This window comes from Balaenoptera borealis, assembly GCF_965194805.1.
Source record: "Balaenoptera borealis genome assembly, chromosome: 12".
Taxonomy (NCBI): Eukaryota; Metazoa; Chordata; class Mammalia; order Artiodactyla; family Balaenopteridae; genus Balaenoptera; species Balaenoptera borealis.
In genome coordinates, this window is record NC_138869.1 from 86,932,762 (window position 1) to 86,957,452 (window position 24,691).

The 24,691-nt window shown below is 37.2% G+C and overlaps 1 protein-coding gene and 1 pseudogene across 3 annotated transcripts in view; one reads left to right on the forward strand and one right to left on the reverse strand.

Annotated features, from left to right (window-relative positions):
* The window catches only part of LOC309607885 (olfactory receptor 1M1-like), a 144,340-nt pseudogene that overhangs the window by 9,259 nt on the left and 110,390 nt on the right, over positions 1-24,691 (reverse strand). The window lies entirely within an intron of this gene.
* LOC309607881 (olfactory receptor 5V1-like) lies at positions 1,917-15,106 on the forward strand. 2 transcript variants are annotated; one of them, XM_082347020.1, is made up of 2 exons: positions 1,917-1,942; positions 14,044-15,106. In XM_082347020.1, the coding sequence occupies exon 2, from the start codon at positions 14,115-14,117 to the stop codon at positions 15,060-15,062; it is 948 nt and encodes a 315-aa protein (XP_082203146.1). In that variant the 5' UTR covers positions 1,917-1,942; positions 14,044-14,114; the 3' UTR covers positions 15,063-15,106. The 2 variants fall into 2 exon arrangements, with proteins under 2 accessions (XP_082203146.1, XP_082203145.1); XM_082347019.1 differs by lacking the exon at positions 1,917-1,942 and adding an exon at positions 5,164-8,360.

The following is a 24,691-nucleotide window of genomic DNA, read 5'->3' on the forward strand; positions in this document are numbered from 1 at the left end:
CCCCTTAAAATCTTGTCTTTTCTTATGATCTGTTTTCTGAAGTGTTTTTTTTTTTTAATTTTGCCTCCATAAACTTGCTCTTCAAATATTAAGAAATATTCGACCCCAAGTGAAATTCACCTTCTTTACTTCTAGTTCCAACAATGTGTCACTGGCCATCAGGTTATCTTTTATGACACCACAAGTCTGTCTGCTTTATATCAGCTCTCTCCAAAATGGTCACAAATTTCCATTTTCTCTCATTTGAAAATTGTGTTTTCTCTTTTGACTTTTCTATCAAATAAAATTCTTGTTTTCTACTAAAGGAATGCATTAATTTTCATTTCATTCACAGGATTGAAATAATAGTCTTTTCTTCAGTGACTGCTAAAACTCTTGAGGAATTGTAAGTAAGTTAGTTATAATGAAGTTTGATATTTGCACTATTTACTGAAAGGCAGGAAACCTTTTGAATCTCTTTTCCTCCATTATTTGCAAAGTACATGGCTTTTATTTTTCTTCAGGTACCCTGACAAAAGCAGACACAACTAATGAAATAGCTTCCTCTTTGTTATTTTTATTGTTCTTTTTATTTACAGATGCAATGAATTGGCTCTTGCATATTAGGAGGGAAGAAACAAGGGTGTGTGGGAAACTTATAAATGTGAGAGGCACTGAGAGAAAAATAAGAACGGTAAGGAAATTTGAATAGACATGCAGATATTGGAGAGTGTCCTATAACAGGGAAATAGTTCAGTTTTGAGAAATCACTGAGGGCAGAAGAAAAAATGATCTGATGTGACTAGAGTAAAAAAGAGAATGAACTGGGAAACACTTTGAGGGATTCTAGACTTTATACCTGAAAGAAAATTTGAGAAAATTATCTAATCTCTACTACACATCCATAAAGGGCTGTTTCAAGCAACTCAGAGTAGCTTTTTTTTTTTTGATAGCCATGTATATTTTGTGTATTTAAATGATTTTATCACCATGGTTTAAAGTAAAAATGATATGCCAAATATCATTTTGGTTTTCTGACCCACAGAACAATATTATAAAAATTCATTTGGGGATAAGCAAAACAAAACAAAACACACACAACTTTTCCTAACTTTTAAAGAAAATTAGCAGTTAGATTCCTCTGTACTAAATGATTTCTTTCACTGTGGTGTCAGTATCTAGCCATTAAAGATTCAATCTGAAGAATATCTAGAGAAACAAGCATGCTGAATGAGGAATGTGACGTGACAATACAACTGTGGAAGTAAAGTGCTTTCATAATCCACAGACACAATAAAGAGTCTATCATAAGACAGGAAATCAACTTTAAATACTGGGTATTTAATTTTAATACTAGCAAGCAGACAGATCACTCACTAACAGAAACTATGGTCAACTTCCCAGCCTGTCTTCTATTTTATTCTCTTACCTGATTGAGTGTTCAGATTCATAGGTAAGAAGGCTTTTAAGGTTGACACTCTTAGTGATTATAAACAGTAGAAAAATATTTGAAAGGATAGTTCATATTGGGATTTCAGGATAAGCTCTTTGTTTTCAAAAGTCTTCTCCTCTCTTTCTGAAAATTTGCCTGCCTTTTTATGGGTCACATATCTCTAGACAAAAAAAAATCCTGAGGGAGAATGTCTCCTGGGTGCTGAAAAGAACTGTAAGAAGAAACAGAATGTTCACACATACAACATGATGAGGTAGGCTTGGGGAATTCCTATTTGGTTTTTTTCATTCTTCCTATTTTCTTTCTTTACTGTTTTTGTCTGAGTTTCAGAACCATGGACAGCAATAGGATTTTGGTTGCTATTCAGTGTCCTTTCATTTCCTAGGACAGAAGTATATATTCACTTTCTCATCTTGGAAATTATCTTGGAGAATACTCTGGTGTAGATGGTGAAAAGAAAATTGGTAACAAGAGTTAACGAATGGGAGTCACATAAAGCAACATGTCAGGGTGAGGTGCTCCTTTGATTTCTCCCCGTCAATCTATAACCAGTAAAACATCCACAACTCAACAAAGGTGCCTCTGCCCAACACACCAGGATGTCAGAGAATCCCACACATCTGTACATCTAAAGGAGGGTGGATGGAACACATAAAGGAGGCCAAACTGAGGAATAGCAGAGGTGGTGCTTACAATCCCAGCACTCCCCTACCCCACTGGCCACAGCAGCTGATCACAAAGCCCCAGAGAGCCCAGTAGTAGCAGGTGGTGCACGTGACTCTGACCTCCCAACCACAGTGGCACTCAGAGCCAAAGTAAACGGGCAGAAGCAGCGGGGTCTGTGACCCCATCCCTCCAGCTGTGGAGGCACCCATGACTTGGGCCCCCACCCAAAATGGCAGCTCCTGCACACCCCACAACACTGGAAATGACAGAGGCACCTGTGACCCTACCTCTCTGATAATACACGGCAGATAATGAACGGGAAAGGGGAATGGACCTAACTTTTACTGAGTGCCCATTGTGAGTCAGGCACATGTACTACCTCAACAGGTAGTTGTGAGGTAGTACAACTAACAATTGTTGTCAGTGCCATATCCTTTGTCCATCTTTCTATTAATTTTTCATTTTTGTTGCTTTGCAGGAGTTCCTTGTTATTTAATGTTGCAAATATTATACAAAGATAACACTATTGTGTGCTCATTGTGTGTAAGTTATTGTTCTGAGTTCTTTACATGTATCAGATTATTTAATTCCTACAAAAGCCCAATGAAGGAGGTACTAAAATCATATAGCACAAGATAACCAAGGCTCCAAGGATTTAAGCAAATTTCCAAGTTTATAGCAATAAATTGTGAATCTAGGATTCAACGTGAGGCTCTCTAGTTTTAGAGACAACTGTAATGTTTTAAAATATTACCCATTCTTGGTTCCAGGTTAAGATGGTGGAGTAGGAAGATTCTGAGCTCACCTCCTCCCACGGACACACCAAAACTACAATTACATGTAGAACAGCTATCTCTGAAAACAACCTAAAGACTAGCAGAACAGATTTTCTACAACTAAGAATATAAAAAAAAGGCCACATCGAGATGTATAGGAGGCGCAGAGATGCGGTCTTGTCAGAAACCACACCCTGGTGTGGTAACCGACAACTAGGAGGGATACCACAACCTCAGAGGTCCCCCATGATGAACGAGGGGTCCAAGCCCCATGTCGTGCTCCCCAGCCCAGGGGAAAGGCACTGGGAAGACAAACCCCCATAATGTCTAGCTTTGAAAACCAAAGGATCTTATGTCCAGGAGAGCTGGAGGACTGTGGGAAACCAAGACTCCACCCTTGAAAGGCTCACATACAAACTCACCCATTCTGGGTTTCAGCACAGAGGCAGCAGCTTGAAAAGTTCCTAGGACATACAAGAAGGAGATTCACTGATTAATTTTAAGGCATGAGCCAGAGGGACAAAGATCCAGTGGAACTTTCTCTGGGGACAGAGTACTGGTGGGCACCAATGTTTTTCACTCTTTTTTTTTTTTTTTTGGCCATGCCCCGTGGCTTGCAGGGTCTTCGTTCCCTGACCAGTGATCAACTCTGTGCCCCCTGCAGTGGAAGCCCGGAGTCCTAAACACTGGACGCCAAGGAATTTCCTGTTTTTCACTCTTTCCACCTAAATGGCCCAGTGCTGGCAGGCAATATTTCTGTCACTGTTCATCAATCTAACTAACACCGTGTGCTCTGCTCCAGAATTCTTCTGAGTAAGCACCCAACCCGATCCACCCATCCCAGCTGGCCCCTCCAAAGAAGCTCTCACGCTCCTTCACCACAGTGAGCCACCTCAGCCGGCACTGGTACCCCTCCAAAGCAGTTCCTGCTCTGTTAGGCTAGCCCCGCACACTAGTAAGCCTGCAAATGGTAAGCCCAACTTGCAGCCACTCATGCCAGGGAACAGCCCCACACATTAGCACATTCACAGTAGGTGTGGTCAAACCTCTGAGCCAGCTGGGCCAGGGCCAGCCTTGCCCTCCAGGGCACCCACAGCAATCATGGCCCAACCACAACAGGAGGGTACATGCAGCCTACACCGAGGATAAACTTGAAAGCTCTTCCCCCAAGACCAAGGACAGGACAAGGGGGCCCACTCTCACCACTTCTACTCAACATAGTACTGGAAGTCCTAGCCAGAAGAATTAAGCAAGTAAAAGAAATAAAAGGCAACCTAACCAGAAAGGAAGAAGTTAAGTTTCTCTATTTATAGATGACGTGATCTTCTATATAGAAAACTCTAAAGGCTCCACTGAAAAACTGTTAAAACCAATAAACAAATTCAGGAAACTTGCAGGATATAATATCAACATATAAAAATCAGTTGCATTTATAGATAATAACAAACTACCTGAAAAATAAATTAAGAAAACAATCCCCTTTTATAGAGCAAAGGAAACAATCAGCAAAATAAAAAGGCAACCTAAGGAATGGGAGAAAATATACGTACGCTGTGGGGTATAGAGCCTGTCCCGGGTTGTTTGGTACCTGGTCCAAACAGGTGATTGGGAGTAAGCCTAGTGGCCCCTGGAGTGTGAGACCCCATAAAGGAGGTGGTTGCAGGATGTGTCGTTGTGGAGAGTGGGAGCTCTGTAAGCAAAGTGGCTGAGGTGAGAGTTTTTAGCCATCACTTTAAAACCAGGTCCAGACTGTACTTATAAATATTTCATTACAGGATTTGCTCTTTTCCTCTTCCATTTTCTTTGCCTCCTTTTCCATCCCACTGGAGCTCGAGTGCCATCTTGGACCATGAAGATAAAGAACATGCTGTGTGAAGAGTGGAATTAATTGCTGGAAAGGGCACAGATGCCCAATAGCTTTGTGAAGCAGAACAGGCTGCCAAACTCACTGTAGACTCCTATCTCCAGAATCTCGTTAAAGAAAAATACACTTCTATCTTATTTTTTTAACAATTACATTCTAAAGTTTATTTTGTAATATTTTTGTTCCTTAATTACTTTTTTTAACATCTTTATTGGAGAATAATTGCTTTACAATGGTGTGTTAGTTTCTGCATTATAACAAAGTGAAGCAGCTATACATATACATACATCCCCATATCTCCCCTCTTTCATCTCCCTCCCACCCTCCCTGTCCCACCCCTCTAGGTGGTCACAAAGCACCGAGCTGATCTCCCTGTGCTATGCAGCTGCTTCCCACTAGCTATCGGTTTTGCATTTGGTAGTGTATATATGTCCATGCCACTCTCTCACTTCGTCCCAGCTTACCCTTCCCCCTCCCCATGTCCTCAAGTCCATTCTCTACATCTGCGTCTTTATTCCTGTCCTGCCCCTAGGTTCTTCAGAATCTTTTTTTTTTTTTAGATTCCATATATATGTGTTAGCATACGGTATTTGTTCTTCTCCTTCTGACTTACTTCACTCTGTATGACAGACTCTAGGTCCATCCACCTCACTACAAATAACTCAATTTCATTTCATTTTATGGCTGAGTAATATTCCATTGTATATATGTGCCATATCTTCTTTATCCATTCATCAGTTGATGGACACTTAGGCTGCTTCCATGTCCTGGCTATTGTAAATAGTGCTGCAATGAACATTGCGGTACATGACTCTTTTTGAATTATGGCTTTCTCAGGGTTTATGCCCAGTAGTGAGATTGCTGGGTCGTACGGTAGTTCTATTTTTAGTTTTTTAAGGAATCTCCATACTGTTCTCCATTATCTTTTTTAAAGTTATTTTTTATTTGGGTCTGTTACACCGGAGACTTATCCTGACTATTACCTGATACAGCTGCCATTTTAACAACAAATTGAACTAAGGATAAGATGCAAGTACTGTATGCTGAAAATTACCTGTTTTTCTCAGATAAATTTAAAGTTTCTAGTTTCCTCTTTAAATTAAATGTGTTGTTTTGTGGTTAATTGTTATTTGCCAGTTACAGACATGGAGTGTGAAAGTAGGAGTACATTCGTTTCCTGGATAAGTGTGTTACCTGTAAGTAAATTTTGTTGCCTATATGGCTTTTGTCCTAACCTGTAAGTTTTAATTGTCTTTATTTCTCTTTCTCATGCCCTAAATTTTGGTGTCAACAAAAATTTCATCTTTGGCTCTTTGCTTTTTTGTTTCATGCTATGTAGACTTCTTTAGTTCCGTGAATAAACTATTTTTTTAATTGGAGTATAGTTGCTTCACAATGTTGTGTTAGTTTCTGCTGTACAGCAAAGTGAATCAGTTATACATGTACGTATATCCTCTCTTTTAGATTTCCTTTCCCTTTAGGTCATCACAGAGCACTGAGTAGAGTTTCTTGTGCTATACAGCAGGTTCTCATTAGTTATCTATTTTATATATAGTAGTGTATATATGTCAGTCCCAATCTCCCACTTCTTCCCACCCCGCTTCCCCCCTTGGTAACCATAAGTTTGTTTTCTACATTTGTGACTCTATTTCTACTTTGCAAATAAGTTCATCTGAACCATTTATCTAGATTCCACGTATAAGCGATATTATACGCTAGTTGTCTTTTTCTTTCTGACTTACTTCACTCAGAATGGCAATTTCTAGGTCCATCCATGTTGCTGCAAAAGACATTATTTTGGTCTTTTTATGGCTGAGTAATATTCCATTGTATATATGTACCACATCTTCTTTACCCATTCTTCTGTTGATGGACATTTAGGTTGCTTCCATGTTCTGACTATTGTAAGTAGTGCTGCAATGAATATTGGGGTCCATGTATCCCTTCGAATTATGGTTTTCTCCAGATATATGCCCAGGAGTGGAATTGCTGGGTCATATGGTAGCTCTATTTTTAGTTTTTTAAGGAACCTCCATAGTGGCTGTACCTATTTACATTCCCACCAACAGTGTAGTAGGGTTCTCTTTTCTCCACACCCTCTCCAGCATTTATTGTTTGTAGATTTTTTGATGATGGCCATTCTGACCAGTTTGAGGTTATACCTCATTGCAGTTTTGGTTCACATTTCTCTAATAATTAGTGATGTTGAGCATCTTTCCATGTGTTTCTTGGCCATCTGTATGTCTTCTTTGGAGAAATGTCTATTGAGGTCTTCCACCCATTTTTTGATTGGGTGGGTTGTTTGTTTTTCTGATATTGAGCTGCATGAGCTGTTTGTATATTTTGGAGCTTAATCCCTTGTCAGTTGCTTCATTTGCAAATATTTTCTCCCATTCTGAGGGTCTGTGAATCAAATAGTACCTTCATTCGAAATGACATGAATGTGTTAATACCTAACTCTTGAGAATAAGTTTAATATATTCAAATATTCTTTGGAGATTTCTGCTTGAAAAATAATATTAATAATAGAGCTAACCTTTGTCAAGCAGTCTTTTTGTGACAATCACTGTACTCATGTCTTATATACATTTTTCATTTAATCTCAGTGCCCTGATAGTACCACAAAACCTGACTCATTTAAAATTCATTTCTTTGCCACAGTAAGCTTGCTCTCTAAATGCCTTTTTAAGTCAATGGCATTACCATTCTCCAAACTTCACCCAAGATTTAACCTTCAGCTCTTTTTAGTTTTTCTTTCTCCTTTGACTAGAAAATAAACATGACCACAAAACTAATCTATTTTTTTCCTTCACAATGCAATGAGTTTGATTTTTATCCTTTTCTTCCCTTTTTCAATATCATCACTTTCCCCTCACAGTCAAGCTTTCTTAGCTTCACGACTACATCATTGCATTAACTTCCAAGTGACTTTTCTTTACCTCCAGAATTTATTTTCAAGAAAACCCTGCATAGAGTCCTTGGATTAATTTTCTATAATACTGTTTTTTTCCCCACATCACTCTTTTCATTTCAACTCTTAACTGATTCCCAATTACTTAGAAGATAAGCCATAATTTCTTAACCTGAAATTTTGTTCTTCATGATCTGTATTCATGCAAAGACGGATGAGTATTTACCAGCTAAAGTGAAGAAGATACTTCTGATTTGGAGGTGAGATTAGGCCAGATACCTGAGTGAAAGTGAGGAGTCTTCATTCTGTGTGACCCTGGAAATTTTCAAAACTTATGGGGACCTCAATTTGTTTTCATTGGCAGTTGGATGGTGGTAGCAAATAAACATGATTGAAATAGGAATGTCTAAAGGCTTAAAAGTCTCCCAAGTCAGTCTCTTTTGGGGAGAGCTCTTATGAAGTCACCATGAAGGATTACAGTTTACCTGAGACTTTATTTCAACTCCCTAAAGCAGCATGTCCTGCTTCTCTAATGCTCAGAACATTGGCACTTAATTAGGGATGCCTGGGCTCTCATTAAGTGTTTCTAACAGTATAGAAACTCCAGGGACAATGAGTCTGTCACTCTAAGAGTCCATAAAAGCAACCTCATACCAGGCTCTGGGAATTTGAATTTTAACATCTACTCTTATGTTCTCTTTTCTACTACAGGCAAGTATTTTTTTCTTGTTCTTGTTCTCCTCTTCCTCTTCCTCCTCCTTTTCCCCACCTCCCCCACTTCTTTTTTTTTTTTTTAACATCTTTGTTGGAGTATAATTGCTTTACAATGGTATGTTAGTTTCTGCTGTATAACAAGGTGAATTAGCTATACATATACATATATCCCCATATCCCCTCCCTCTTGCGTCTCACTCCCATCCTCCCTATCCCACCCCTCTAGGTGGTCACAAAGCACCGAGCTGATATCCCTGTGCTATGCAGCTGCTTCCCACTAGCTATCTATTTTACATTTGGTAGTGTATATATGTCCATACCACTCTCTCACTTCATCCCAGCTTACCCTTCCCCCTCCCCGTGTCCTCAAGTCCATTCTCTATGTCTGCTGAGTGCTTAGATTTATGGTTTTTCTTCAACATACTCTTTGAAAAACAGTAGGGAATAGTTAGGAAGAAAGGAAATTAAAGATCTCATGGAGCTCTATTTAAGGGAGGCAGTAAGATGCCCATCCTGTCTCTGGGTATGTGGGGCAGCTCAAGTATATGTAAACTGTGTACCTTCCTTCAGCATGTAATTTTTTAGCTACAGGAAAGGTGTTTGGCTTTCCAAAATGTTTGATTCACCTGTTCTGCCAATATTTTGAATTCTTTCAATAAGAGACAAGTCTTTCAGTCCATGACAGTGAAAAGTGAAAAGTCCTACTGGATGATAAAACATATTGGCATGATTTGACATAAATGACTGTTATCAAATCCATATTATATGAGAAACAAAGAAATGAAATAGATTTGTTTAGTCCAGAGTCAAAGTTTCATATAGTAAGTCTTTCACGTAGAAGAGAGAGAAAACTTTACCTGTGGTTTCAGGGGCAGACCTAAAACCAAATATGTGAAATAACAATAATAATATCTACCATATCTTGTTATTTTTATGTACTACACACTAGGTTAAGTACTAATTGCATTACCTCATTTAATGCTCACAATTCTCTAATGAGAAAGATATTGTTATTTTCATTTAGGGAGGGAGAATGTTATAACTTGTTAGTGGTCACACAGCTAGTAAATGGGTGGAAAAGCTGAATTCTTGTGTTCACACAGCTAGTAGGTGAACTTAACCATCCTTCCAGTTATAAAGCAGAGTGACCAAAAATTTTTCTAATACTTGGATTTCTCTAAAGATGGAATAGGCTCCCATTACAGATTTTACATCTCCCGTCAATTCGGTATTCAATCTTAGGCTGGATTATCACCTAGCAAAACATCTGTACAGGGTATTTCAGTGGCTGGACCTGATGACTTTTATTTATTTATTTATTTATTTAATAGCTTTTAATTTAATTAATTAATTTATTTATTGGCTGCATTGGGTCTTCGTTGCTGCGCACGCGCTTTCTCTAGTTGTGGCGAGCGGGGGCTGCTCTTCGTTGCGGTGCACGGGCTTCTCATTGCAGTGGCTTCTCTTGTTGCTGAGCATGTGGTCTAGGCATGCGGGCTTCAGTAGTTGTGGTGCACGGGCTCAGTAGTTGTGGCTCGTGGGCTCTAGAGCGCAGGCTCAATAGTTGTGGTGCACAGGCTTAGTTGTTCCGCAGCAGGTGGGATCTTCCCGGACCAGGGCTCGAAGCCTTGTCTCCTGCATTGGCAGGCAGATTTTTAACCACTGTGCCACCAGGGAAGTCCCTGGACCTGATGACTTTTAAAGGCTCCTTCCCAATTGGAGTTACAGAGTCTCCATTCTGTATATTCCATGAGAGATGGTCCAAGATACCCCACTGAATTTTCAGCACTGAGCACCGTGCCTTAGATTCAGTAATGCTCACTGATTGTATAATCAGCCACGGTTAGCACTGACTTCGACTTCAGTGTGGGAGAGAAGAGGGATAGTGGTGGTACAGCAGATGAAAGCTTAGAAAGCAGGATCGTTCAAGATTTCTGCCTTCTTTATGATTTTTCAATCAATACATACTGTGTTATCAGTTCTAGAGAATTCATTAATTAATGGAAGTACTCTACTGTAGAGTTTTTCCTTTGCTTATTAAACTGGACAGTCTATGAAAACACCCGTATTACTCAAATAACACCAAACCACTCTCCAAAAATGCAAAATTTTCAAAACAAGAGTTTCTTATTTATATTACCAGACAAAGCTGTTAGATGCACAGGAAAGTTCGTTTTGTGGATGAATTCAGATTGAATCCCTCACTTTAATATTGATAGGAATTCTGAAAGCCAGTTTATATTTTTCCTTAGCTCTAGGACCGAACTTCTGGGATTCCTATTTCTCTGTCTTCCATTCAGTTCTCCACTGAGATGGAATTCAGCCAAGTACTGCCCCCGATAGACTAACTCATGAGGGATTTTCTTCATGGAAAGCTTATTTTTCATGACACTCAAATGTCATGGCTTCCACGAAGTTAAATAGAAATAAAATGATTTGTATTGATTCCATGCATTTAATCCCATAACTTTTAAAAATAAGACTCTCAGTCTTAATCTCAATTTCATTAATATTTCCTATGATTTTGTTCTTTCAGCCTTAAACTGAAACATATTTCTAGAAAGTGTCTTGGAAACAGTTTGGCCAACCTAGGGAAAAAAAAAAGCACTAAATAATTCAAATAAAAAGCCAAATAAAATTTATTTGGCTTTGAATTACCAGTTATTGTCTTAGATACTATGTTGTTTTCCTACCTAGTTTTTTTTTTTTTTTTACTATTTTTTATTTTGACAATTTTAAGTATATAATGTATACAAAATTTTATCCTATGTCCAAGAGATCCAAGTTTAAATTATTCTTCATTATGTATGGGAATGTTTATAAATTCTGACCTCTATCTTAAACATCTGAGTCAGAGTAATTCAAACTTTTCACGGATCTGGAGAAAGATAGAAGTGGGAAAGATAAATGGGCTTTTGTCTCATTAAAGCCAATGCTGTCCCAAGCATTATTTATTTTACTCAGTGCTTTATTTCAAATTTACTCTCTGAGTTGTAATATGCTATGATCATAGTTAGTGCACTTAATTTACTGAGGTCATTAATTGTGATATGACATTGCCAAAACCATTGATGAGAAATTGATTAAAAAAATTTTTATTTCTTCATCACTCTAAGCAATCAGAATGGATGATTAGTCAAACTAAAACTGTTATTTTTATGTCATAAAATATAAATATTTTTCTGGAATTTTAGAGACAGAGAGTTCCTATAATTTTACATATGAATCAATAGAGAACCAGAAAATTTAAATGACCTTCCCATGTTCAAACAGCTAGTGGGTAGTAGAACTGAGGAGGGGACCCAGGTATTCTGACTCTCTTGTTGTGAGACGTGTTCTCTCATTTATATCATGTTTTCTCTGATAGTCTAAGGTTGCCTACTTTATGGTAACTTCTCCCATTCAGAATATAATATTAAAAAATGGTAACTTGGTAAAATATAACAAAGATGTAAATATATTTATATTCATTTATACTTTCTGGGAATGTGCTTTTATGAAACAATAAAAGGTATGCAGAAATATTTATGTAACTGAATATTCATTATTGTAATTTATAATAGCGAAAAAAAAAAAATGCCTGGTGCATCCATGTGATGGACTTGAATACAGCCGTTAAAGACCATATTGTAGAAAAGTTTCAATGACTGGAATGACAGGAGGAATATCATAGTATGGTGCTAGATGCAAAATTATATATAAGCTTATTTCTAGTTCGAATATATATAAATAGGAAAATTATTGGCACAATATATGAAAAAATTAGCACTCATTGGGATTAAGGATGATTTTTAGTTTATTTCTTTTCTTTTTTTTAATGAGTTGTCATCTTATTTTTTGTTTGTTTTGATTTTTGGGGATTTTTTGTTTGTTTTTTGCTTTATTTTTTGGCTGCACTGCACGGCATGTGGGATCTTAGTTTCCCTACCAGGGATCAAACCTGAGCCCCCTGCACTGGAAGCGCAGAGTCTTAACCACTGGACCGCCAGGGAAGTCCTGATTTTTAGTTTATTTCTTTATAATTTTCTTTATTTTACAAGCACTCTACAATCAACATATTCTACTTTTATGATCAGAAAAAATATACAAAATTTTGAAATAGAATATAAAGTAAACGTGAACCGTGGCCACTTTCTATAAAAGAAAAGTGGAAAACCTTTATTTAGAAATGATACTATCTTCTACCTATAGATTTAATTAAGAAACTCCTACATCCCCAAACAGTCTACAATCTGAGAATTAGACTGCAGGAGTTCTAAGTATCCTGGTGATTTAGGAAATGTAGGAAAGCCATCAGCAGTAGATGAATGTGGTATTTATATACAACAGATGTACCTGTTTACCCATTTTCATGATAATAATTGAGGTGCTTATTCAGCAATGAGATTGTGTCAGGCCAAATTCATCTTTCTTTTTTTTTTTTTTTTTGCTATCAATAGCTTGTATTAGTCTAGCTGGGAAGTTAATAAATACTTTTGATGGAGATGATTATGGTGGGATGGTGACTCAGACTATTTGATCTGAGTAGGGCCCATATTCTTTATAAAAACACAGATGCTTTGAAGTAGTCAGAAAATTTATAGTTAAGAACTAGTGAAGATTATTCAAAAGGCAAAAATTTATTAACTACATAATCATTGTTCAGAGTCCAAGGCAGCTGTTGGTGACCATACCAGTTAAAGAGAGAGAAGTTTGACTTTAAAATTACCTGCTCTGAATGCAAAATAGTATCATGATGTATGATGCTGGGAAATATAGGGTACCTATGCGTTCCATTCTCTACCTGACCCATAGTATAAATTTCTACTGATCTCTGTACTCCTGGTTTGTTTTTTTTTTTTTTCCTGAGTCCAAGACATCCTTACATAATCCTATAAATACTGTTCTGAGTATCTGCTACACTTTGATCAGAATTGGCATTCAAGATGAAACTTACTTTCCATTCTAGATAACAGGAAGAATATAGGCTGCAGAAGGCTGTTTGAAGCTAAAATGAGACAAAGTTTTTGACATGTTTTATTCACCAAACCTGGGACATAAAAGATGTCTGTTTTTCTATTCTTAAGTGTTCTAAGCACTGGGGAGTGGTTTCAATAACCAATTTCATTGATAGCATTCTCATCTTTAAGTCTTAGAGCCGTGGGTTGTAAGAGTCTGTTCCAGGACATGCTAGCTAGTGTCAACTATCATTTATTTAAAAAACTTTTATCAAAGTACATGGTATCATATTCTGGTAACATCTTGTTTTTTGCATTTTCTATTCCACCTTTATTTTCTTAAAATATAATTTATATTAAAACTATAAAAAGCAGTCTCCAGGTGTGTAAGGAAGACAAGGAGGCATCACAAGGAGAGACTCAAATAACTCTTACACAAATTATATGATGGATATTCACCAACCTTCTCTAAGACACAATGAGGTGTTAGGAAAGGGGCTTGCCACCACCCATCTACATAAATAGCCCTTATGCTACATGTAGACTTTTAAAATAGTTACTTTTTTCCTGGAAAGGTGTTGCTAATGTTCTGTAAGAGATGTTTCCCATAGGAAATGTTTAAATATGGGGGGTGGTTTATGTGATGGTTGTAGTACACCACTGTAATTTGTCATGGATTCTAAATTTAAGTGTTTTTCCTGATGATTATTTTATCTATGAATCTATATTTTTCTGTTTTGTAGATTATTGCTGTTGTAGCACATGAATACTGCAGTTTTTACTGCTTCTTTCTCGATTCCCAAGAGAGCACGTCATGGAAGGAGAAAACCACACTCTGTCTGAATTTATCATCTTAGGATTCTCTGACCTAAATGATTTGCAATTTTTACTCTTTACCATATTTCTTATGATTTACCTTTGTACCCTGGGAGGAAATATTTTCATTATTTTGGTAACATTGGCTGATACACGACTCTATACCCCCATGTATTTTTTCCTGAGGAATTTGGCTTTTCTGGATATCTGCTCTACCACCACTAATGTCCCCCAAATGATGGTTCATCTCCTATCAAAGAAGAAAAGCATTTCCTATGGGGGCTGTGTGGCTCAACTTTTTGCATTCCTTTTCTTTGTGGGAGTAGAGTGTCTTTTGCTGGCAGCAATGGCATATGATCGTTACATTGCAATCTGCAAACCTTTAAGGTATTCAGTTATTATGAACAAGGTCCTGTATAGCCAGTTAGCAGCCTCGTGCTGGACTGGTGGTTTCCTCAACTCACTGGTGCACACAGTACTGACATTCCACCTGCCCTTCTGTGGTAACAACAAGATTAATTATTTCTTCTGTGACATCCCCCCTTTGCTGATTTTGTCTTGTGGGGACACTTCCATCAATGAGTTGGTGTTACTATTCATTGGGGTCTTCATTGGATGGGCTCCTTTTCTGGGTATCATCCTTTCCTATCTCTACATTGTCTCTACCATCTTGAGGATCCACTCCTCAGAGGGTAAACAAAAGGCCTTTTCTACCTGTGCATCTCACCTGGTCATTGTCCTTCTCTACTATGGCAGCTCCATCTTCACATATGTACGACCCATCTCATCTTACTCATTGGCAAAAGACCAGCTGATCTCAGTACTGTACAGTGTTGTCACCCCCATGCTAAATCCCATAATTTACACTTTGAGGAATAAGGATATTAGAAAGGCCCTGAGAGCTGTGGGAGAAAATGTAGTAGCCTTCAAACTTCATTTCCCTTGAAATGTAGTGTTTATTTTTCTATCATGATAAATATTAGAATGCAATCTGGTTTTTTTTTTTTTTTTTGCCAACATTACTAATTTCAATGATAAAAGGGACAGAGGAGACTGGTTCAAGATGGCAGAGTAGAAGGACGTGCACTCACTCCCTATTGCGAGAGCACCAGAATCACAACTAACTGCTGAACAATCATCGACAGGGAGACACTGGAACTCACCAAAAAAGATACCCCACATCCAAAGACAAAGGAGAAGTCGCAATGAGACAGTCGGAGGGGCGCAATCACAATAAAATCAAATCCCATAACCGCTGGGTGGGTGACTCACAAAATGGAGAACACTTATACCAAAAAAGTCCACCCACTGGAGTGAAGGTTCTGAGCCCCATGTCAGGCTTCCCAACCTGGGGGTCCAGCAATGGGAGGGGGAATTCCTAGAGAATCAGACTTTGAGGCTTAGTGGGATTTGATTGTAGGACTTTGCCAGGACTGGGGGAAACAGAGACTCCACTCTTGGAGGGCACACACAAAGTAGTGTGTGCATCAGGACCCAGGGGAAGGAGCAGTGACCCCATAGGAGACTGAACCAGACCTACCTGCTAGTGTTGGAGGGTCTCCTGCAGAGGTGGGGGGTGGCTGTGGCTCACCATGGGGACAAGGACACTGGTAGCAGAAGTTCTGGGAAGTACTCCTTGGCTTGAGCCCTCCCAGAGTCTGCCATTAGCCCCACCAAAGAGCTGGGTAGGCTCCAGTGCTGGGTCACCTCAGTCCAAACAACCAACAGGGAGGGAACCCAGCCCCACTCATCAGCAGAGAAGTGGATTAAAGTTTTACTGTGCTCTGCCCATCAGAGCTCACCACCCAGCTCTGCCCACCAGAGCTCAACACCCAGCTCTACCCACCACCAGTCCCTCCCATCAGGAAGCTTGCATAAGCCTCTTAGATAGGCTCATCCACCAGAGGGCAGACAGCAGAAGCAAGAAGAACTACAATTCTGCAGCCTGTGGAATGAAAACCACATTCACAGAAAAATAGACAAAATGAAAAGTCAGAGGACTATGTACCAGATGAAGGACCAAGATAAAACCCCATAAAAATAACTAAATGAAGTGGAGGTAGGCAACCTTCCAGAAAAAGAATTCATAATAATGATAGTGAAGATCACTATTCACTACAAACCAGAAGGGAGTGGCATGATATATTTAAAGTGATGAAAGGGAAGAACCTACAACCAGGATTACTCTACCGGGCAAGGATCTCATTCAGATTTGATGGAGAAATCAAAAGGTTTACAGACAAGCAAAAGCTAAGAGAATTCAGCACCACCAAACCAGCTCTACAACAAATGTTAAAGGAACTTCTCTAAGTGGGAAACACAAGAGAAGAAAAGGACCTACAAAAACAAACCCAAAACAATTCAGAAAATGGTAATAGGAACATACATATCGATAATTACCTTAAATGTGAATGGATTAAATGCTCCAACCAAAAGACACAGCCTCACTGAATGGATACAAAAACAAGACCCCTATACGTGCTGTCTACAAGAGACCCACTTCAGACCTAGGAACACATACAGACTGAAAGTGAGGGGATGGAAAAAGATATTCCATGCAAATGGAAATCAAAAGAAAGCTGGAGTAGCAATACTCATATCAGATAAAATAGGCTTTAAAATAAAGAATGTTACAAGAGACAAGGAAGGACACTACATAATGATCAAGGGATCAATCCAAGAAGAAGATGTAACAATTATAAATATATATGCACCCAATATAGAAACACCTCAATACATAAGGCAAATGCTAACAGCTATGAAAGAGGAAATCGACAGTAATAAGATAATAGTGGGGGACTTTAACATCTCACTTACACCAATGGACAGATCATCCAAACAGAAAATTAATCAGGAAACACAAGCTTTAAATGACACAACAGACCAGATAGATTTAAATGATATTTATAGGACATTCCATCCAAAAACAACAAAATACATTTTCTTCTCAAGTGCTCATGGAACATTCTCCAGGATAGATCACATCTTGGGTCACAAATCAAGCCTTGGTAAATTTAAGAAAATTGAAATCTTATCAAGTATCTTTTCTGACCACAACACTATGAGATTAGAAATAAATTACAGGGAAAAAACATAAAAAACACAAACACATGGAGGCTAAACAATATGTTACTAAATAACCAAGAGATCACTGAAGAGATCAAAGAGGAAATCAAAAAATACCTAGAGACAAATAGCAATGAAAACACGATGACCCAAAACCTATGGGATGCAGCAAAAGCAGTTCTAAGAGGGAAGTTTAGAGCAATACAATCCTACCTCAAGAAACAAGAAAAATCTCAAATAAACAATCTAACCTTACAATTAAAGGAACTAGAGAAAGAAGAACAAACAAAACCCAAAGTTAGTAGAAGGAAACACATCATAAAGAACAGAGCAGAAATAAATGAAATAGAAACAAAGAAAACAATAGCAAAGATCAATAAAACTAAAAGCTGGTTCTTTGAGAAGATAAACAAAATGGATAAACCTTTAGCCAGACACATCAAGAAAAAGAGGGAGAGGACTCAAATAAATAAGATTAGAAATGAAAAAGGAGAAGTTACAACAGACACTGCAGAAATACAAAGCATCATAAGAGACTACTACAAGCAACTCTATATACCAATAAAATGGACAACCTGGAAGAAATGGACAAATTCTTAGAAAGGTATACCTTCCAAGACTGAACCAGGAAGAAATAGAAAATATGAACAGACCAATCACAAGTAATGAAATTGAAACTGTGATTAAAAATCTTCCAACAAACAAAAGTCCAAGACCAGATGGCTTCACAGGTGAATTCTATCAAACATTTAGAGAAGAGCTAACATCCATCCTTCTCAAACTCTTCCAAAAAATTGCAGAGGAAGGAAACTCATTCTACGAGGCCACAATCACACTGATACCAAAACCAGACAGATATACTACAAAAAAAGAAAATTACAGACCAATATCACTGATGAATATAGATGCAAAAATCCTCAACAAAATACAAGCAAATAGAATCCAACAACACATTAAAGGGATCATACACCATGATCAAGTGGGATTTATCCCAGGGATGCAGGGATTCTTCAATATATGCAAATCAATCAATGGGATACACCATATTAACAAACTGAAGAATAAAAACCATATGATCATCTCAATAGATGCAGAAAAGCTTTTGACAAAATTCAACACCCATCTATGATAAATACCCTCCAGAAAGTGGGCATAGAGGGAACCTACCTCAACATAATAAAGGCCATATATGACAAACCCACAGCAAACATCTTTCTCAATGGTGAAAAACTGAAAGCATTTCCTCTAAGATCAGGAACAAGACAAGGATGTCCACTCGCACCACTATTATTCAACATAGTTTTGGAAGTCCTAGCCACAGCAATCAGAGAAGAAAAAGAAATAAAAGGAATCCAAATTGGAAAAGAAGAAGTAAAACTGCTACTGTTTGCAGATGACATGATGCTATACATAGAGAATCCTAAAGATGCCACCAGAAAACTACTAGAGCTAATCAATGAATTTGGTAAAGTTGCAGGATACAAAATTAATCCACAGAAATCTCTTGCATTCCTATACACTAACAATGAAAGGTCAGAAAGAGAAATTAAGGAAACAATCCCATTCACTACTGCAACAAAACGAATAAAATACCTAGGAATAAACCTACCTAAGGAGGTAAAAGACCTGTACTCAGAAAACTATAAGACACTGATGAAAGAAAGCAAAAATGACACAAACAGATGGGGAGATATACCATGTTCTTGGATGGGAAGAATCAATACTGTGAAAATGACTATACTACACAAAGCAATCTACATATTCAGTGCAATCCCTATCAAATTACCAATGGCATTTTTTACAGAACTAGAACAAAAATTCTTAAAATTTGTATGGAGACACAAAGACCCTGAATAGCCAAAGCAATCTTGAGGGAATAAAACGGAGCTGGAGGAATCAGACTCCCTGACTTCAGACTATACTACAAAGCTACAGTAATCAAGACCATATGGTACTGTCACAAAAACAGAGATATAGACCAATGGAACAGGATAGAAAGCCCAGACATAAACCCATGCACCTATGGTCAACTAATCTATGACAAAGGAGGCAAGGATATACAATGGAGAAAAGACAGTCTCTTCAATAAGTGGTGCTGGGAAAACTGGACAGCTACATGTAAAAGAATGAAATTAGAATCCTCCCTAACACCATACACAAAAATAAACTCAAAATGGATTAAAGACCTAAATGTAAGACTGGACACTATAACAGTCTTAGAGGAAAACACAGGAAGAGCACACTTTGATATAAATCACAGCAAGACCTTTTTTGACCCACCTCTTAGAGTAATGGAAATAAAAAGAATAATAAACAAATGGGACCGAATGAAACTTAAAAGCTTTTGCACATCAAAGGAAACCAGAAACAAGATGAAAAAACAACCCTCAAAATGGGAGAAAATATTTGCAAATGAAGCAACTGACAAAGGATTAATCTCCAAAATATATAAACAGCTCATGAAGCTCAATATTAAAAAAAACAAGCAACCCAATCAAAAAATGGGCCAAAGACCTAAATAGACATCTCTCCAAAGAAGACATACAGATGGCCAAGAGGCACATGAAAAGCTGCTCAACATCACTAATTATTAGAGGAATGCAAATCAAAACTACAATGAGATATCACCTCACACAGGTTAGAAAGAGCATCATCAGAAAATCTACAAACAAAAAATGCTGGAGAGGGTGTGGAGAAAAGGGCACCCTCTTGCACTGTTGGTGGGAATGTAAATTGATACAGCCACTATGGAGAACAGTAGGGAGGTTCCTTCAAAAACTAGAAATAGAATTACCATATGACCCAGCAATCCCACTACTGGGCATATACCCAGAGAAAACCATAATTCAAAAAGCCCCATGCACCCCAATGTTCATTGCAGCACTATTTACAGTAGCTAGGTCATGGAAGCTACCTAAATGCCCACTGACAAACAAATGGGTAAAGAAGATGTGGTACATATATACAATGGAATATTACTCAGCCATAAAAAGGAACGAAACTGGTCATTTGTAGAGACGTGGATGGATGTAGAGACTGTCATACAGAGTGAAATAAGTCAGAAAGAGAAAAATAAATATCGTATATTAATGCATATATGTGGAATCTAGAAAAGTGGTACAGATGAACTGGTTTGCAAGGTGGTGGGATGAATACAGTTTTTCTATTGAGACTTCCCAAATAATGCTTATGTTAGTCTGCCTTAATGTAGATTCCATAAAATGATCATTTCATTTCAATTTTGGACAGAATCAAAACAAACATTCTAAATTCTACATTATGCCTGAGGAGTATGGGCTTGCATAGAAAAGAACAAATCAAGATGAAATGAGTTATCTCAACTTCAGCTCTGAGAACATTTCAGATTTTTCATTAGATGCAGAGAACAAATTCTGATTTATCTTCATCTGGAAAAGACCATGTCATAGTCCCTGCACTCTTTTGTATGTTCTTCACTTCTTTACATATGTAGCATATATCCATCTTCTTTGAGGAATCATCTACAAATAACTCTACTTCCCATGTCATGATGCTTCTATGCTTCTTAAGTTAGTACACACTTTCACAAAACAGCCTTGCATACACAGTAAAATTCAGAAGGATAAAAACATCTTAATTTTTGAAGAGATATAAAATATTCAGTTCACATTCTATTCAAATTTAGAACGAGGAACACAACATACATTTATGAAGAAAGACAAGCACATGGTTTTTAATTCTATGCCATTTTCATGTTTAAAAAATAGTGAGATTAAGAAGAAGACAAATAGGAGGAGTAAAAGGTAAAATGAACAAGATAGAAAAAAGGGTGAGGGGAGAGAAAAATAAAAGAAAGAAGAGAGCAAAATAAATGAAGGACAGGAGAAAGAACCTAAAAGCATAAGAGTCCTATAGTTATCTAAGAAAGACAGAGGAAAGAAAGGCTAACTGAATTGACATAGAAAACAGGAAATAGGAATTCCCTGGTGGTCCAGTTGTTAGGACTTGGCACTTTCACTGGGGTTTGAGCCCTGGTTAGGGAACTAAGATTCCGCAAGCCATGCAGCATGACCAAAAATAAATAAATAAATAAAATAAAATAAAAATGAAAGAAAGAAAAAAAAGGAGTAGAGGAATATAGGAAATATATAATTTCTCTACCTATGTTCAGAAAGCCTATTTATCATAATAGCACAAATAATAACTTTAGATTCTTTGCAGTATTTCAACAGATACCATACATAAAGGGTGTTTTACTTACTTCTGCCAAGAATCTCTATAAAACACTTAATCCTTAAATGTAAATTAAACAAATTTATTCTCACTGTTCATTCTTTCCTGTTTGATCATCATTTTCCCAAATCCTTCCCTTTTCTTTATCTGTAGAACTCAGTTTATAATTCATCATTTTTAGTTTTTATTAAATATATTGCTCTAAGTGATATTTTTTTGCATTTACTAGGTGTTAGGCATTTCAAGGATAAGAGCGGTCTCTTCTCTTTTATATTCTCATCACTTCCTTTTTCTTATGACCAACAAAAGGCTCTGCCCCATATTTATTATTAAAAAGTTAATCTAGTTGTCTCACGAGCACACCAAAGAAGGGTATAAATTGATACTTATCGAAGAGAAATATGGAGAGAATAAGTCTCTGGAGAGAAAAATCCCAAGACATTAATGCCCAAGATGCCACTGGCCCTATATGGCTAAAAACTGTTTTCTTGATCACAAATATTCATTGCTTACTTTCTATGTTGCCATGTCTTCTGATAAAGTGGAGGAGTATTTTGTGAGTTTAGCATCACATTCAAGGAAATAGTGCGGATAGATTGTAGGTTAGATGTTTGAAAGAAGACAAATCTGACCTCTTGAGGGTAGCTTTCATAGCTGACAAACATTGAACAGGTAATCACAATCCATTAGTTAATTCAGTAAATATAGAGAGTGCACAAAAATGTTCCAGACACTGTTTTAGGTGCTGGGTTGCGGTAGTGAATAAAATAGACAATAGTTTTGTGGGAGCTTTTTTTTTTTTTTTTGAGACTGCATTTAAATAAAATAGAAATAAATAAAATAAAATAAATTTAAAAGACAGCATGTTTAATAAAATTTAATACACCAGATTAAGATAAGTGCCACTGATAACAACATAGCAAGAAAGGATACGCTTTTTTTTTTTTTTTTTAACTTTGCAGTGAAAATTTATTTGTATATTCTTTGCCTCTGAGTCCTTGTTGGATTTTTTTTTTTAAATTCAGACAGAAAGTCACAAAAATTATACTCATCCTCATCAGTTCACTCAGTCCCATGTAATTAATTTTTTTTTTCATCTTGATCTTTTGTTAGCACTTTTATGAGTTCATCAGTTTTTCATTAGAGTTCTGAAAATGCTTATTCATTCAGTTCAGCAGTACAGTCAGTTACCAGAAACCTGTACTTGTCAGAGTCTTTTCCATGAATTTCTTAAAGATGAAACCCTTTTATAGGAACATATTTGCAAAAGCATCAGAGTACACACAGAACTGTCTGTAAATGACAAAAGACTTAAAAATGACCACAGTTAAAAATTTGATGAAAGTTCATAACAATGCAGTTGACAAGAAAATTAGTTATTTCTGAGATATACATTTTAAGGTAATAACTAGGATTATGACTTATAACATTATACCAGAACATATAAGATTTTTAGAAATTTCATGTAATGCCTGAAACATTTATATTAACATATTTCCATACAAATAACCCAATGAAAGTTTAGTATTAGTTTTTTTGTTTGTTTGTTTTTTTATACTGCAGGTTCTTATTAGGCATCAATTTTATACACATCAGTGTATACATGTCAATCCCAATAGCCCAATTCAGCACAACACCATCCCCACCCCATCGCAGTTTTCCCCCCTTGGTGTCCATATGTCCGTTCTCTACATCTGTGTCTCAACCTCTGCCCTGCAAACTGGCTCATCTGTACCATTTTTCTAGGTTCCACATACATGCGTTAATATACGATATTTGTTTTTCTCTTTCTGACTTACTTCACTCTGTATGACAGTCTCTAGATCCATCCAAGTCTCAACAAATGACTCAATTTCGTTCCTTTTTATGGCTGAGTAATATTCCATTGTATATATGTACCACATCTTCTTTATCCATTCCTCTGTTGATGGGCATTTAGGTTGCTTCCATGACCTGGCTATTGTAAATAGTGCTGCAATGAACATTCGGGTGCATGTGTCTTTTTGAATTACGGTTTTCTCTGGGTATATGCCCAGTGGTGGGATTGCTGGGTCATATGGTAATTCTATTTTCAGTTTTTTAAGGAACCTCCATATTGTTCTCCATAGTGGCTGTATCAATTTACATTCCCACCAACAGTGCAAGAGGGTTCCCTTTTCTCCACACCCTCTCCAGCATTTGGTGTTTGTAGATTTTCTGATGATGCCCATTCTAACTGGTGTGAGGTGATACCTCATTGTAGTTTTGATTTGCATTTCTCTAATAATTAGTGATGTTGAGCATCTTTTCATGTGCTTCGTGGCCGTCTGTATGTCTTCTTTGGAGAAATGTCTATTTAGGTCTTCTGCCCATTTTTGGATTGGGGTGTTTGTTTCTTTAATATTGAGCTGAATGAGCTGTTTATATATTTTGGAGATTAATCCTTTGTCCGTTGATTCATTTGCAAATATTTTCTCCCATTCTGAGGGTTGTCTTTTCGTCTTGTTTATGGTTTTCTTTGCTGTGCAAAAGCTTTGAAGTTTCATTAGGTCCCATTTGTTTATTTTTGTTTTTATTTCCATTACTCTAGGAGGTGGATCAAAAAAGATCTTGCTGTGATTTATGTCAAAGAGTGTTCTTCCTATGTTTTCCTCTAAGAGTTTTATAGTGTCCAGTCTTACATTTAGGTCTCGAATCCATTTTGAGTTTATTTTTGTGTATGGTGTTAGGGAGTGTTCTAATTTCATTCTTTTACATGTAGCTGTCCAGTTTTCCCAGCACCACTTTTGAAGAGACTGTCTTTTCTCCATTGAATATCTTTGCCTCCTTTGTCATAGATTAGTTGACCATAGGTGCGTGGGTTTATCTCTGGGCTTTCTATCTTGTTCCATTGATCTGTGTTTCTGTTTTTGTGCCAGTACCATATTGTCTTGATTACTGTAGCTTTGTAGTATAGTCTGAAGGCAGGGAGTCTGATTCCTCCAGCTCCGTTTTTTTCCCTCAAGACTGCTTTGGCTATTCGGGGTCTTTTGTGTCTCCATACAAATTTTAAGATGATTTGTTCTAGTTCCGTAAAAAATGCCATTGGTAATTTGATAGGGATCGCATTGAATCTGTAGATTGCTTTGGGTAGTATAGTCATTTTCACAATGTTGATTCTTCCAATCCAAGAACATGGTATATCTCTCCATCTGTTAGTATCATCTTTAATTTCTTTCATCAGTGTCATAGTTTTCTGCATACAGGTCTTTTGTCTCCCTAGGTAGGTTTATTCCTAGGTATTTTATTCTTTTTGTTGCAATGGTAAATGGGAGTGTT